General features: G+C 39.4%; 3 protein-coding genes across 4 annotated transcripts; all 3 read right to left on the reverse strand.

The window, feature by feature from the left end:
* Positions 1 to 400: 400 nt before the first annotated feature.
* On the reverse strand, positions 401 to 2094 carry gpx2 (glutathione peroxidase 2). The gene is made up of 2 exons (XM_029460878.1): positions 1467 to 2094; positions 401 to 979 (listed from the first exon to the last, which is right to left on the reverse strand). Exons 1-2 carry the CDS (start codon positions 1686 to 1688, stop codon positions 626 to 628), a joined length of 576 nt encoding a protein of 191 aa, XP_029316738.1. The 5' UTR covers positions 1689 to 2094; the 3' UTR covers positions 401 to 625.
* A 142-nt stretch (positions 2095 to 2236) lies between these two features.
* On the reverse strand, positions 2237 to 7695 carry LOC115027509 (ras-related protein Rab-15-like). Of its 2 annotated transcripts, XM_029460877.1 has the most exons (8): positions 7656 to 7695; positions 7141 to 7350; positions 4921 to 4981; positions 4780 to 4840; positions 4619 to 4696; positions 4351 to 4440; positions 3296 to 3361; positions 2237 to 3165 (listed from the first exon to the last, which is right to left on the reverse strand). In XM_029460877.1, the coding sequence occupies exons 1-8, from the start codon at positions 7678 to 7680 to the stop codon at positions 3007 to 3009; spliced, it is 750 nt and encodes a 249-aa protein (XP_029316737.1). In that variant the 5' UTR covers positions 7681 to 7695; the 3' UTR covers positions 2237 to 3006. The 2 variants fall into 2 exon arrangements, with proteins under 2 accessions (XP_029316737.1, XP_029316736.1); XM_029460876.1 differs by lacking the exon at positions 7656 to 7695 and having other exon boundaries at positions 7141 to 7540.
* Positions 7696 to 8451: 756 nt separating this feature from the next.
* Positions 8452 to 14424, reverse strand: LOC115027838 (protein max-like). Its single transcript, XM_029461358.1, has 4 exons — positions 14237 to 14424; positions 11769 to 11876; positions 9917 to 10055; positions 8452 to 9792 (listed from the first exon to the last, which is right to left on the reverse strand). Exons 1-4 carry the CDS (start codon positions 14270 to 14272, stop codon positions 9608 to 9610), a joined length of 468 nt encoding a protein of 155 aa, XP_029317218.1. The 5' UTR covers positions 14273 to 14424; the 3' UTR covers positions 8452 to 9607.
* Positions 14425 to 15237: the final 813 nt, after the last annotated feature.

The raw sequence follows: 15237 nt of genomic DNA on the forward strand, positions 1-15237 counted from the left end.
TGGCCGGAGGATGCATAATGCAGAATGGTCTGAGCTTTTTTATGTGCAATGACAACGTCTATCATAATTCCTCTTCCTTCCCACTGTATTTAAAGCCTCATTACTATGCATACACAGAGCGGTTTCAGACATGACATCTATTTTTGTCAACCTTGCATCCGAGGCACACATCTTTATAGCAGGTGTGTCACTGGTTATTAGTCCAATTAAAAGGAAGACACATCAGTGATTTTTAGTGTTTTATTCCAGTGCAAACATTTTGTGAGTATGTGTGTGTGTGTGTGCGTGTGTGGTGAATATTAATTCATAAAAGCATGACTGAAGTTATCCATTTGTTTGATCAAGTCAGTAGCACCATCTGCTGGCCAGACTAGGACAAGAAACAGAAGGACATGCAAAAGAATATACCTGGCATTTATTTCGTACCCACATTTGTACTGTAAAATGCATTTTACATATATTAACTTTGTTCCTCCACTACTCTTAAGCACTTACAAGGCCTCAGATAATATTCCCTAGGATTTTCAGAATATTACCCTCATTTAATAAGGCTTAAAAGTGTGGAGGACAGCATATCAGCGTTGACTGTGATGGATGAGAAGTCATTAAGAGGTGGAGGCTATTCTTAGGTCTTAGTTAATCTTAGCAGTCTGTGAATGTCAGGCTCTATGTCAATGGTGGGGAACTTCTTGCTGTATCTTTTAAAGGGCTCTCCCTCTGGCCCGATGAGGAATTTCTCAAAGTTCCAAGAGACGTCCGTCCTGCTGATGGGACTCCAAACCAGAAATTTGGGGTCCTGCACGAGGGAGGTGGGGTCGTCATCGGGATAAGGGAGCTTGTCTTTCAGATACGCAAAGACCGGATGTGTGTATGTCCCGTTGACGTCACACTTCTCAAAGATGGTAAAGCTGGGCTGAAAGCCGCCGCCTGGACGCACATGCTGAAGGGAATTCATGATCTCACCATTGCTGCAATTTTCCTGCAAAACAAAAAAAGTGTTACGTTCATATTGTCATATTTCATACTGTAAAGGCTTTAATAGTCATAGTTTGCATCTAATTTTGGGTGATAAAACAGGAATTAAGCTGATTACAATCATCCTGCTACTTTAATGGTGAATCATTCCTATTGGGTGAAGCAAACATGGCTGAATGTTCATTTTCTGATATGAAACTTGGCCTGGCCAAGATATAAGGAGAGATGTTTAAATTAAATAATGGATCGAAATTGGCTTTCAACATTTTGTGAAATTCAGGTGAAACTCATTTAAATTATTTTATTTTAAACCCACAGAAAGCACAAAATTGGGTGAAGTTTTGTATTAACAAGTGAACTGATACAGCAAGTTTCACATGAATATTAAAGCATCGTCGGCATACTGAAAGTAGTTTTATGAGATTTCTTTGCCAACTCGCATATTAAGACCAGATATTGTCGGGTCAATCGAACCACGCTGCTCAACTGACCTGATATCCAAACTGGTTACAGGGAAAACCCAGGACAACCAGCCGATGGGGGTACTTGCTCTGAAGCTGGTTGAGCTCGCTGTAGTCCCGGGTGGTGGTGCCTCAGAGCGAGGCCACATTCTCTATCAGGACCACCCGTCCCCGAAACACGTTGAAATCCACAGAGTCTCCCTCCAGCGTGGTGGCTCTCAGGTCGTAGAAGGTCTTGGCGATGAACGTCATCTTGACTCCTCAGCTTCCTCACTGGAGGCAGACGGGATCTCAACGTGTGACTGTATCCAACTGGTTGGTCACATGACACACTGAGGACAGAAAGCTGCCTTTCATCGGTGTCAAATGACTCTGCAAGAAACTGATCTACATCTGCTACACAACACTCTGGACAAGTGATTGTAAAACCACACAAGTACATGAAGTATTTTTTGTATTAATTATATTAATGTGTGTTGCCTAAGATGTTGTTGGATAAGCTTTGAACATTTTTTAAATGTCTTTGAACCCAAATGTGCTGGTAATCATTGGAATTCTTTTTAATTAGTATTATCCTGAGTATGTATTTGACACTGTAAAGAAAAATGGAGAAATAGCATGCATCACTGCATGTATTCAGTCTTATGGTATCTCTGACATGTATCAATTTTCTCAGTCATCAAACATTAAATGTGTAATCACCCGTCTTTCACAGCAGGTGATGAAAAATAAATGAACATGTCTGAACTCTCCGTGGACCTAACTTCACTCTCAATTCAAAATGTAGTGACTCAGCTAGGCTCAGATGACCATTTAATTTGTTTTAAATATGGCAATTCAAATGTATTAACTTATACACTGCTACGACTTTTTTTGCAACATTCTTGAGTTTCAAATATTACATTAAAATGACATATGTGGCACCAAAGCAGACCCTGAAAACATGATTTTAAGTCGCAGTAACACTGCTTAAATACGTAATATACAGTTGGCAACGCCAGCCACATTCATAAAACAAAACTGCACATATACATATACACTCAGGATAACCCTGCATTCATAAAGGTCATTTAACATGGCACAACACTGTCTCCCTTCAGGAAATAAGCCCATTGTGTAAAATAATCCAACCCTGCTTGGTTTGAGTTTCGAGGTGTAAATAATTCAACTCTGTCCTCTGGCTACCTTGTTGGAGCATATACAATCTTTGCAACTTAATAAACAGATTTCCTTGGATATTGATCCACATGTTATCAATTAATATGTAGGTGTAAGTGAATAGTGCATGAAAATGAAGACAGCGTGTGCATTGATAGTTATGCTCGATACACAGCTACCTTCATGCACTGTAGCTACAGGGATCAGTGATCATGACACAGAGTGTGCCCTCTGCTGGTTGCTGCTGCTAACTGCACTTACACCACCAACATACAAAAAGTGAAACCAATAGAGCACCCTCCAGGTCAACAGGTTATAGTATCTATGAAGAATGCAGAGGAGGCAAGAGTCAAGTCACAGTGGAGAACAAAAGTCTTTAGCGATGAGCCATGGTACTGTTATGGCCCTCTTTCTAACAGGCGCAGGTGTTCTTCGTGTTGTCGTCGGTGCCTTCACTGCCTATCTCTTCTTCCAAAGCAGCATTCTCCAGATAATCATCGAGGGATCCCAACAAGTTGTCCTCGTCTCTCTTGTGAGCCTGCAGCACCAGTTCTGTCACACGAGTGAAGGACTGAAGGAAGGGGGAAGTGAAAAAATAAATACATAAAAGATAATAAAGAATGTAGCGGGGGAGTTTCCCGGAGTATTTGTGCACAGACAGTGACAGGCTGTTTTTTTTGGAGATGCACACCGTGTCCTACCTCACTGATGTTGCTGCTGGTGGAGGCGCTGGTCTCAAAGAACTCCATCCCATAGGTTTCTGCTAGCTGCAATATCCAGGTGGATATGGTTAGTAATAAGTACAACAAAGCCAGTTTTCTCCGCAAGTAAATGAACACAGGTTTTAGAAGACTGTAAGTAGTTATTAACTGGCCTATCAATTATTTTTTATGAATTATCCATATAAATCTGAATATAAAACTCACATTATGTGCAAGATAGAAAAGTAGTCATGAAAGCTATATTAGTATAGTAGGTCTGTACCATAGTTTGTGAAATAATTTCCAAACAAACTTTTATATTTAGTGTGTATCCTTAAGAAATGCCTGCTTAACATTTAATCCTGGTCACCTTGAATTTTATTTTATTTTATTTGATAGGGACGATGCAATTTAACAGTTCCAATACAGAGCATGAAACAGATGTGTTGCAGAGAGTTTATAGCTATTGCTCATTTTCAGCTCTTGTCTCTAGTTGGGCTTTTACATACAGTTTAGTTCAAATATACAGCTTTCAATATCATAAAACCACAATACACTGTGAATATAGAAATACAATAAAAAACACATACCACAATACACATGCATATACATCAATGCATCTCAGTAATTTACAGTTACTTTGTTAGAAATGTGTACAGCTAGATTGCTTTTCGTCAGCACGTTGTTGTGAAGGATTTGAATTCATTTGATTTCAGTTGGTTACGTGTCCCAGAGTTGACAGCCCTTAATAGAGAAAGCTGATTTTCCAAATTTAGATCTACGATGTGGCACCACAGTTTCCATTCACCATGTTCCTCGATTACTGATAATCTGGGGCTAGACTGTTTGAAAACTAATTTGAAAGAAACAAAAAGTAAAGCTCTTAAAGCTAAGCAGATTTATACCACTGAATGTATAGCGTAACACTGGAAACAATGACTGCTGGGTACTTTTGGATGCTTTTGAATACCTACAACATTCTAAACGGTAGATGATCACTTATAAATTAAATGCAAAAAAACTAATAATACCAAAGAAATAAGGTTTAATCAAACCTTGCTTCCTTGGTCCTTTGTGACCTGCCTCCCGAGCTCCTCATCAGACTTGTTCCCTACCAAGATCCTCTGCACCTTGTCTGGGGCATACTGCAAAACAACAACACAAAAAAAAGGACAGAGCACTGAGATAAGGGACTTCATCATCTTGTCACTCACACTCAGCCACGGGGTGAGCAGCACGCATCAGCAGTGCATCGAGAGGTTAGAACAAATACTGGGTCACTGCGAAGGGCAAGGGAGTGAAATGAGAGTGCTTATTGCCTACTTCATCCACATCACTGGCCCACTTCACGAGGTGCTGGAATGACGGCTCGTTGGTGATGTCGTATACAAAGATGATACCCTGGAGAAGAATTCATGAAGACAGATTAAAGAATGAATGCTTCGGTAACCCATGAAGGTAACGTGCTCATGTTGAGGGATCACCTGTGCACGCCTGTAGTACTGTTTGGTGATGGTCTGATAACGTTCCTGACCGGCCGTGTCCCTGCACCCCAAGACAAAACACACATCAGCAGAAGAAGATCGCACACTATGCACATACTGTTAATGCAAAACATAACTTACCATATCTGTACTCGCACCTTGAGTCCATCTAGTTCTAGTGTTTTCATTTTAAAATCAACTCCTACAACAACAAACAAAAGATGAAAATTACATTTTATTTCACAGAACAGAAGTCAACCACACATTACACCTTCCCAAGGTCAAACTGGAATCACTTAAGCAATGGTGAGAAATTGGTGAAAGAATCCTGCTTTGTGCTATTCGACATGGGCTATTGTGTGATTGTGAGCGCTTAATGAGAGCGGCTCAGAGACACTATTATCCCTAATGAATAGTATCTCAGGCACTGCATAGTGTCAGCTTTTAAATCATTGTGTCTCCACAAGGGGCTTGCAACTGATGTTAACTATTGCTGTGCTTTTTTTCTGCTGGGTAACAGGACAAGAGAGCGAAGAAATGTGACATAATAGCACCAGCTGACAACAAGATATAGCCTATGTATATATTAAAGTAAAGACCGTATACGGTTTATCTTCTTAAATAAATGGTTGACTATTTCTATTTTTCAGGCTACCTACTTTATATATTAGATGCTTAAAATGTATACACTTTAGTGATTGTTTCACAAACTGTCCTAAACAGTCTATGTGGTATAACATTTTCAATAATGATTCATCTGCTGATCAATTTATTGTTTGACCTAAAACAAATGTCAGAAAGAATTACCCATCAATTAAACTTTAATGAAGCAAACATCTTCAAATTGCTTGTTGTGTGTAAATCACCAGTTTCATCACAATATGATATTATATTGTTTCTTTGGACAACGATACAACATTTGCTGATATCACTAAATCTGCCACAAAACTATTTCAATTCCATTCAATTCAATTCAGGGGGCTGCGATCGATATGAAACGATATCATATGCCTATTTAGCACTAACTAACAAAAAGCAACTAAAATATGATTCGACAATTGTATTACTGGGCCATGTAGGGAGGAGGTGAGCTTGCACAGAAATGGTGACAGAGATGTGCCATGGGAATTTCAAAATGAAGGTGCATCTTTAAGATGAGGATATGTATTGATGTTTTCACTTTGCGTCGATGATATTTGATGGATACATCGATGCAGAATGATGGATCTGTACTGACTAACAGTCCAAAAACAGACTTGTCACAGTGGAAAAAAAACACGTGCTAATAACATTAACAATGGCAGTGTTTAACAAGTGTCCCAGTGAGCCATGACAGTGTGACATTTCCTGACACAAAGCCTTGTTAACACTGACACACAAGCCTGCATATTATAAAATGTGCCATTGGTGCTTCACTTGTGTGCGTTGTGATGTAATATTTGCAAAGCTGCGCATGCAACAGGTCTGTTCAAGCTGCGTGTCAGTGCCTTCTTGTTCCCACAGCTCTCTGAAAGACACTATGCTTGTGAGAAACGGGAATGCAGATCTTGAGGGAAGCTAATGTTTACCAATAATCACATCATCGGGGATCTAAAAGTAAGGAGATTTGATGTACAATGCACGTTCTCAAGTAACTGGGTTTAATCCCATGTAAAGCTCTCCTGAGATCCAGCTCTGCAGCGTCACAAACCCTGAATTCCCTCGACACTACAGCACTTTCTTTTACAGTCACAACCAACTAAAAGCCTATAACAGAACTAATGCTTTGACTTTTTTTTTTCTTTGCTTAAGTGGAAATAATGCACTCTTATGTGTAAAACAGCGCCACCATTTTCCATTTTACGAGTCAGGAAAAGAGGCCGTGATGATATGAAGTACTAATGGGCTTATCACTCAACAAGTGTCATTTTCAGAATAAAATATCAAAACACTTTGAGGGAAGAGTAAAAAGTGTTCCTTCTCATTGTAATTGTGACATAACAGCTGCTTTTTTTTTTTTAGACCTCTCCTGCATCATTTAGTAGGCTATCTTTCTTTAGAGGCATATCTCTGTTAGAACATGTAAATATTTTATCAGGGTTAATGTAGCTTTCTTAGCACTGACAGGTTTTCAGAGCTGTTATGACCCGAGGCACTTAGTACTAATACTACTAGATAAGTAGGGCTGCTTAAACACTTTGGGAAAAAAAAGAGAAAAGTACAGTTTAATTGTTCAACGAAATTTAGTTAAAAAGTAGCCGCCTCGACATTCATTCTGTAAAAATAGTATTCACTGATGTTTATCCGGTTCAACCTGCGCCGAAAAAAGGGACCCATATGATGAGTTTTGAAACAGGCGTCACTGAAAACTTGTTGGCTTACCGATGGTGGAAATATGTGAAGGATGAAATTCACTTTCCGTGAACCTGCGCAACATGCATGTCTTCCCGACCCCCGAGTCTCCGAGCATGAGCAACCTGAACAAAACGTCGTACTGTTTCGCCATGACCACAACACAGAGGAAAGCATGACTCTTCCATGTAGCTGTGCTGTTGCTGCCTTCAGGGTTCCTCGGAAAACTTATCTCATAAACTGTAAATACAAGCAAAGACAGTTGGAACTCACAACAACTCGAACCATTTTGTAAAAACTGTTTGTTTAAGAGGCTTTTTGTAGAAGTATATAAAGTAATGTTGTGGTTCGGTTCGAATTTAGCGAGTAAATACTGTAGGAACATGGACAAGCTGATTATTTTACGTGGATTCAATCCACACATTGTAATAAATGCATCGCTTGTGCTTTTTGTTTTGTCATGGTTCCCGTACCTTCTCATCTACGGTCTTTACACTGTGTAAAAAAAACAGTAAATTGTTTCAGTTGTAACATTTCCTACGGACCCAGAAGGCAGCATACAACCTGCATCCTTGAAGAAGCTGCCTCTTGCAGTGGGAGTGTCAACTGGGACACACTGAGCTAATCCCAAAAAACAAATGTGCTGTAGCCAGGTAGACCAAAGTTACCCAACGTAACCACCCTGAAGAACAATTTGACCGAAAACCAACAATCGTTTTCTCCTTTCATATATCAAAAAATATAATAATATATTTTAAAATGTACAAAATTCAACAATTTCTTTTTATTTATATTGTTCCTCTAGGCTACCGGTATATAATGTTGGTAGAGAATACTACATCTCTTAATCAATCAACTTTTAAAATCTGATTTGAGCATACAAGCATTAAAATCTTAACATTTTCTACATGTGTAAAATGTGTTAAAACTCTCAATTTAAACTCTTCTTGATGTCATGTCATGTCCATAGTTCCCTGGAATATTACTCAGGATACGACCTCTTTGTCCTCAATAGGAGCCTGAGTACAGGCACCTGTCTCCTGATGCTCCCAGTCTCTCCTTAATGTCGTAAACTGAGTAGAAACACAAAGAAATCTGAATAGTCTTTGTACCCCTGACACCACAATTCAAACATTTAATATCCTCCAATTGTCCACTAAATTATCCCTCTCGATTGCGTTCGTTCCATCAGCAGTTTTTCTTGTTTTTGATTAAACACATCCGATTATTTCATTAACTGGGATTGGAAATGAGTTCACTCAGTGGTTTCCCTCCAAACACAAAAACAAGTAACTTAGGAAGCTATCATACGATGTTATTAAAAACATGTCGAGTCACAAATACATCCCAAAAGGATAAAATAGTTTTATTTATAGTCTTATAATAAAGGTATGTCTTAACTTGCAAGACAACCATTGGCAGTATGTACAACATACCTGTAATTTCCATGAAATGGAACAAACAAATATTGATTACGTACACACTAAATTACCTCTGCAAAAAGGAAAAGAAAAGAAAGAAAGAAAGATAAACGTTCCCAGCACAGGCAAATATTTCAAGGGAAGGCTTTTCTTTGCAGAACTGACACCATTAAAGAGTATACAGTGTTATATACTACACACTGAAATGGACTTCCATTAACAAAAATAAAGGTCGCTGCCCTTTAACTGCATTGCGTAACATTCAGTATCCATTAGGGGATCTTTTTTTTTAATACCCATATCTTATCTGATAATAATAAAAATAGAGGAAAATAAATAGTTGTACCTGTGGAAAATCCACTAAAACAGCAGGTCAACTTGTTCATCCTCCTGTGCTCTCTGGAAAATCTCAAGCCAAACATAAGGGAGATCAGACATCAGGGTAAGAAATCAATTTTGGTGCGTTACTATAAATAGAGGGATTCATTTGATTACACATACATTTTCAAAGACAAAAACTTCAGCCATCTACACTGAATAACGAGGGTTGCATCTTGCATAACAGACCTTTTTTTTTCAAAAGCAACTTCACATTCTTTTCTGGAAAAGTATGAATATTAAAAAGGTAAACTATCCCTAATTACCCATTTTGTCAAAGATCGAAAAGTCTCACAACTCCAACAGATTGCAGAGGTTGTCTACAACAACCAAAAGAGAAAAACAATTTCTTTATATTTTGTGTAGCTTTACTAAAGCACCTTGTTGTCTCCACATTTGATTATGAGTGGTTATCATGAGGTTTGAAAAAAGCATAAAGTCCTTCAAAACTGCAGAGCTGCCTTACTTTGGGGGTCTTAAAAGTTGTTGCTGGGCCACGAATGACAGTGGAGTGACAGGATGCTTGCCAGGAGGGAAAAGGAAGGTAGAAGCGTTTTATACATAATAGCACCTCTCTCACAGTCTCCACCTTGTCTCCTGGACTGGCGTTAGAAGGCAGGACTGAGTGCGGACAGGTGAGAGGAGTTGGGGCTGGTGGGCAAAAAGAGTCTGTTTGGAGAACCGGGGGCCGCCCGAGTCTAGCTGGGCTCCACGCGCAGCTTCTTTCTGTTCGGTGGCTCGTCTGGCTCTGATTCAGAGCTGGAGTCGGAGCCGCCGTCGAAGGCTGACACTGCGCTGCCTTTACGGTTTGTGTACATGCTGCTGTCAGAAGAGTAGTTTGTCTGGAGCTGAGTGTTCCCCTTCGCCTTCTCCAGTGCACGAACTGCAGTCACCAAAGACAGAAACACACAGTAGATCTCATCAAATATTGCATATTGTAACTAAAATCACGCTTTGTTGTAAAAAGACATCCACAACAACAAAAAACATGCGATTCCTCCACTCACCCTGCTGCTCCAACAGTGCATTTTGCTTCTTTAAGTCATCAATGTCTTGCTGGTGGGTATGGTTTTTTCGCCTCATGTACTGGATGTACTCAGTGGCTTTGTCTAGAATCTGTGCTCGGGAAGCCTGTTTGACAGAACTCTGTCAGCAAAGAAATTTAGAGAGGCCATGGGAAAAAGTTGCAGTGTCTGTTTGTTCAAGCAGAACAACATACATCGTGCTGATCAGTGTTATACATGTATGTTGCAATTAGGGATGTCCGTTTCAGTTCATTTCGATAGCCCGACACCCATCAACCGTTAACTAACCGCGTAATTCTTAAGAAAAATAAGGGAAAACGACGTAAAATAAAAGAAGAACCTTCCTTTTACTCCGGAACGCCATTTGTCACCATGTTAAATAAACCTGCGTAGTATAGCATGCGTAGCCTTTAAAAGGATATTCTCTCTTAACCATTGACATCTGTAGTTGCAACAACCTTTTAATCAGGATAATACAATAAAGGTTAAAAAAAAGGACTATTCCAAGGGTCAGCAACCATTAGCACATGTGCTAACATTGACATATTGCACAAACACACACGATGCTGAAGCACCATCACACCTGCACACTGAAGTTTGCCAATGTCTGCAGCACTTGGAATGAATTCGAATGATTTACTGACTGACTAAATGGACTGTACAAACAAATCTGTCTTGGGTTAGTTAGTTAGTTAGGTTGAGAAGCTAAAAGGCTGTTGCCTTCAGTCTGTAGAAGTACACTGAGGACATGAATTGGACAATCTCAAATCTCTTTATGAAGGTGACACTGCTTTGGACATGTTTGACACATGGAGACACAAGCAGAACACAATAGAGTTGCATTGACTTTGATGGATGGAAACTGGAATAATGTCTGATAAGGTGGTTGGATATTATGGACTTGGAAATGCAGCTGATGAGCTGCAGACTTCACCACTGTGGGTGACCACGTTTGCAGAGCTGTGAAAACAAAGAGGCACAGCAGTGCAAAATGAGAAGCTGCATTTTCACCTGCTGGTCATCTGCAACAGAGAAATGAGGGTGTCTCCTGAGCTCTATATTAGGTCTGACACCTTCTGGTCAGATGGTCAGTATGCTCCAGTCGGACTAAATTGTCATCGGTAGCTGGTGTTACTTTAATAAGGAAATAAAGCGCATTTTTAGCCTTTTTTTTTGGAGCATGTTTGTGCGCGCACACAGACACACACACGATTAACGCATATTTTTGCTGGTTTTGTGGTGCGGATCGGCTCTCATAACTTTGTCGGGTGGGTGCAGGTAATAAAAACCCTAACCAGCACATCACTACTTGAGTGTAAACATATCAGAATTGCCATGTTTCAAAATGTTTGATCTAATAAATCGTTTAATTTGGAATATAACTGCAGGTGCATCCCCTTGCGACAGACTCGACTCCTCGCTCTGCACACTAGTCGGTCATCATTTAGGTATGAAATAATAAGGTTAAAATAATGTAATATGTCGAAAATAGCTTTTTATGTTGATTTATAATTCATTTAGGCTCCTACAGTGCTGTGTGGCTGATTCAGTTAATCTAGAGAAAACAGTCAGATCCACCTACTGATTACTTTGGCATCTGTTTGTTTTCCTGCCTCTCAGTACATGCAGGTCAGGCTTATGCAAATAATTAGCTAGCACTAAGGTAGAAGAACAGAAAGTCCCAATGACAAGTTAATCTAAACGTGGCTCTTTATGTAAACAGCGTTGCTGCGCCCTGAGATAGACAGCTGACTTCAGTCTTACCTTAAATAAGGTTCAACATCTTTGCCGGTAGAGTTATGGAATACAGAAAATGCATATATTTCTCTCTCACCTTCTCCCCTTGTAATGCAGGCACAGAGTCCCGTAAACCGTGAAAGCTGTCTTTAATGTGGTCCCTGCGTTTGCGCTCCAGCGCATTGTGATGGGCTCGCTTGTCTGCCTGCAAAGGGACAAGCAAAGTTTACACTTAGAACGCAGGTCATATATTAAAAAATACACAAGATAAAACCAAGAAAGCTACAAAAAGTGTGTTACTTGATTCCCATGAGATTTTTATCATAGAAGAAGACAGGTTGCATTTTAAAGCTGCAATACATTAATGCTGCAGCTTTGAATTGCAAATAAGTAGAAGTTGTGGTTTCAACTTTCACAGGGTCCTGTTGTGTGTACGTGTGTAAATATCATTTTCCTGCCATCATACAGCAGGAACCTGTGGTGTGAATATCATAACGTCAACAGAAGATGTGCGGTTTGTATTCAGTTGTTTAAAAGGGTTGGAACAGCACATCTTTGTCAGTCTTTGTCAAACTAATTGTGCTTCACGGGAGCTCAATACCAACTCCAATGTCTACCTTCTCCCTGCTGTTATAAATGGACTGAACAAAAGCAATGGATGCAGAAACATCTAATCTTAAGAGCAATATCTTCCAAAGCAAATTAAAATGCTTGCTTATTTGGTGCAATAGTTTAACTTACATGATGGCTGGATTGGCAATAGACATAGTCTTTGCATAGATTTGTGTAAAGTGTTTAAAGCATTTAAGACACTAGTTGAAATTGATCAATTGATTAGATCAATTGATCAATTGATTAGATCAATTGGCCGCGTTGAATACAATAAAGCGTATAAAAGATAGCACAAACAAAGTACCAGATTAGATTTTGAAGGGGGGCATGCATAGCTGCATGAATGTCATTAATAGTAGCCGTCAATGATAACAAATACATAACATGAACGCAAATCCTCTCTTACAGTAAATGCTGAACGAAGAACCACTAAAACCATAACTTATTTTTCATTATAAGGAGACTAACATTAGAAATGTGGGGAAATGTGGGATTAACAGGCCTAACAGTATATAATGTATAGTGTGGCTCTAAGAGGATCCAAAACTGGAGATCCCAGCTTAATCAAACTGGGGGAAGGGAATCCATGGCTTTGAGAAATATGTGACCAGATCAAGGATCTTACACGATTTCATATGCATACTCAATTAAAACACCATGGCACATGTATGTGCCATTAAATGCAGCTGGTTTGTAAACTATGGGGAATTTAAATGAGCAGGTGCAGTATGTTCGATGTTGCATTTGGCAAGTGTGTTTCAAATGCAGTCTCAAGTCCTGCTGCAGCGCTGCGCATCTCGTTATAGGAGAACCTATTTCAAAAAGGTCATGAAACCTGCAGGAAAATTAAAAATGAACTCGGCACGTCCCTTATCCACAACACATGAAAACATCAACACAGCCGTCACTAGTGTTCTGTTTGCACAGCCGCCGTCTGATGTGTGGTTGCGCGTGTATTCATGCAATTACGCGGACTTTGCTTGAAGGGGCCAAGATGGACGTTTAAAGACACTCGCTGAAGACTAGAACGAAGTTACGCTAACTACAAGACATTCTCACAATACTGAAAAGACTAAATAAATATGAATCCACTTCCATTGTACATAAGTTTTGTAAAGAATACGAAATTCCCCATCTTTTAACTAATCCAAAACGAAAATGAAACAGTCTCATCGAACATTTGCATTCCCGATGTAAATCTACTCAGAATATCATTTGCTGTTAAAATATAAAATGTTAAAGCATTTTACATATAGTTCTTTTTATGAGTTAAACTTTGAAAGCATATCCTATGACATACAATGTGTTTTGACTTTGGAGGTGACTTTACCTTAAAAGTCCCTTTTTGGACTTCATACTGTATATATTTTCAAGTATAAAAACATTCAAATCTATTTGGATTTTCAGCAAACTTAGTATGAACAAGGTTTAACCATACTTAAAAAACGTGAGGGAATTGTCTCTGCATTACAATACATATTTATAGTGGAGGTGAATATAATATGTATCACACATTTGATCACATCTTCAAGAAGACATGTCAATAAATGATGTGTAATATAGTATGTGCGCGAGTCTGTCCACATCCTTTTTGACCGCTCCCAGCACCTGTACCGTAATTGCACTAATAAATATGCAACCAAATCCAAACGACAGCTGGCTTAACTGGTTTCGCAGACGACAGCTCACTTGACCGCAGTAAAACCACGAAACTTATTCACGAGACCAATGGGCTCGACTTTAATTAACGAGCCAGCCGTCCAGTTACCACTCAAAAAAACACTTTTTTTCAAATAGATCACTCCCTATTTGTCTTAAAAATCCAGTCTTAGCCAAGAAACCCAGCTAGCTAGCAAGCTAGCTCAATCAGATATCGTAGGTTGACAGGAATGTTAAAGTTGCTGTTGGCTAACAATTTGTCTAGCTACTTCTAGAGGAAACTAAATCACATACATCGCTGTCGACTTCGATGTCATCGTTTTCGCTCATTCTTCGGTAAACAGGAACGAGAAAAGAAAGCAAACAGCTGTCAAAACAAAGTGCAGCGACAACTGGAGGCAAATAATAAAATCGAGCACGGAGCTTTGCTACAGCAGAGACATGACGATCAACGGTTTCTCTACACGTGATTCGCCTACACATGGACTGGAAAACATAAACAGCGCAGGCGCATCAAAACAAGGCCTTGTGGGTAATGAAGTAATTCTACAACACGCAGCCGTGTTTGCACTTCTGCTGCTTCTAACATGTGAACTACAGTTCCAACAAGCCCACGGATTTGGACGCGTCCACCAAAATATACCGTTATCTCCTACAAGTTGCAAACACAGCAGCCTCAGGACCTTCAGTGTTATTACTCAAATGGATGTACATATCTTTGTTGTATAGTTATAAATATATACAAAATTCAGTATTTCATGAAATTGTCATAAGTAAATCAGTGTCACAATCATATTTGATGTAACATATTCTCTCTAAATATATTTGTCATGCAAACTTGATTCTGGGGTGTTAAGGTCCAAAATGCATTGTGCTAAAGTCTGTTGTTTCAGTGGTCATTGTCAGCAGGTTGGTGTGCTACAATAACTAGACTCTTCTCCCAGCATATGATTATGAGGCCAGATGGTGGCCTAGCTCACTATGGTTGCCCTCCCCCACTCACCATTCATGACTACACACTTGCCTCCATAGGACCTTTAAATAGCTTCTGCGGCAAGCTATCACTGCTCATAAACCTACAGCAGCACTCCATATATGTGCTTTATTGTCAGAAATGTGTTTTGTCTAAGACAAAGATAAACATGGGCTGTTTTACAGCCTTAAAAACAACATGATTAACACCTACACCTTCTCATTTAATATTTAATGGAAATGGAGGATTTTGAATCCTCATTTGATGGTCACACACATGTAGACAGCACAGCACACAGTGTAATTTAGACTCTGCCTTTAAC

The sequence above is a fragment of the Cottoperca gobio genome, chromosome 22 (assembly GCF_900634415.1).
Source record: "Cottoperca gobio chromosome 22, fCotGob3.1, whole genome shotgun sequence".
Lineage (NCBI taxonomy): Eukaryota > Metazoa > Chordata > Actinopteri > Perciformes > Bovichtidae > Cottoperca > Cottoperca gobio.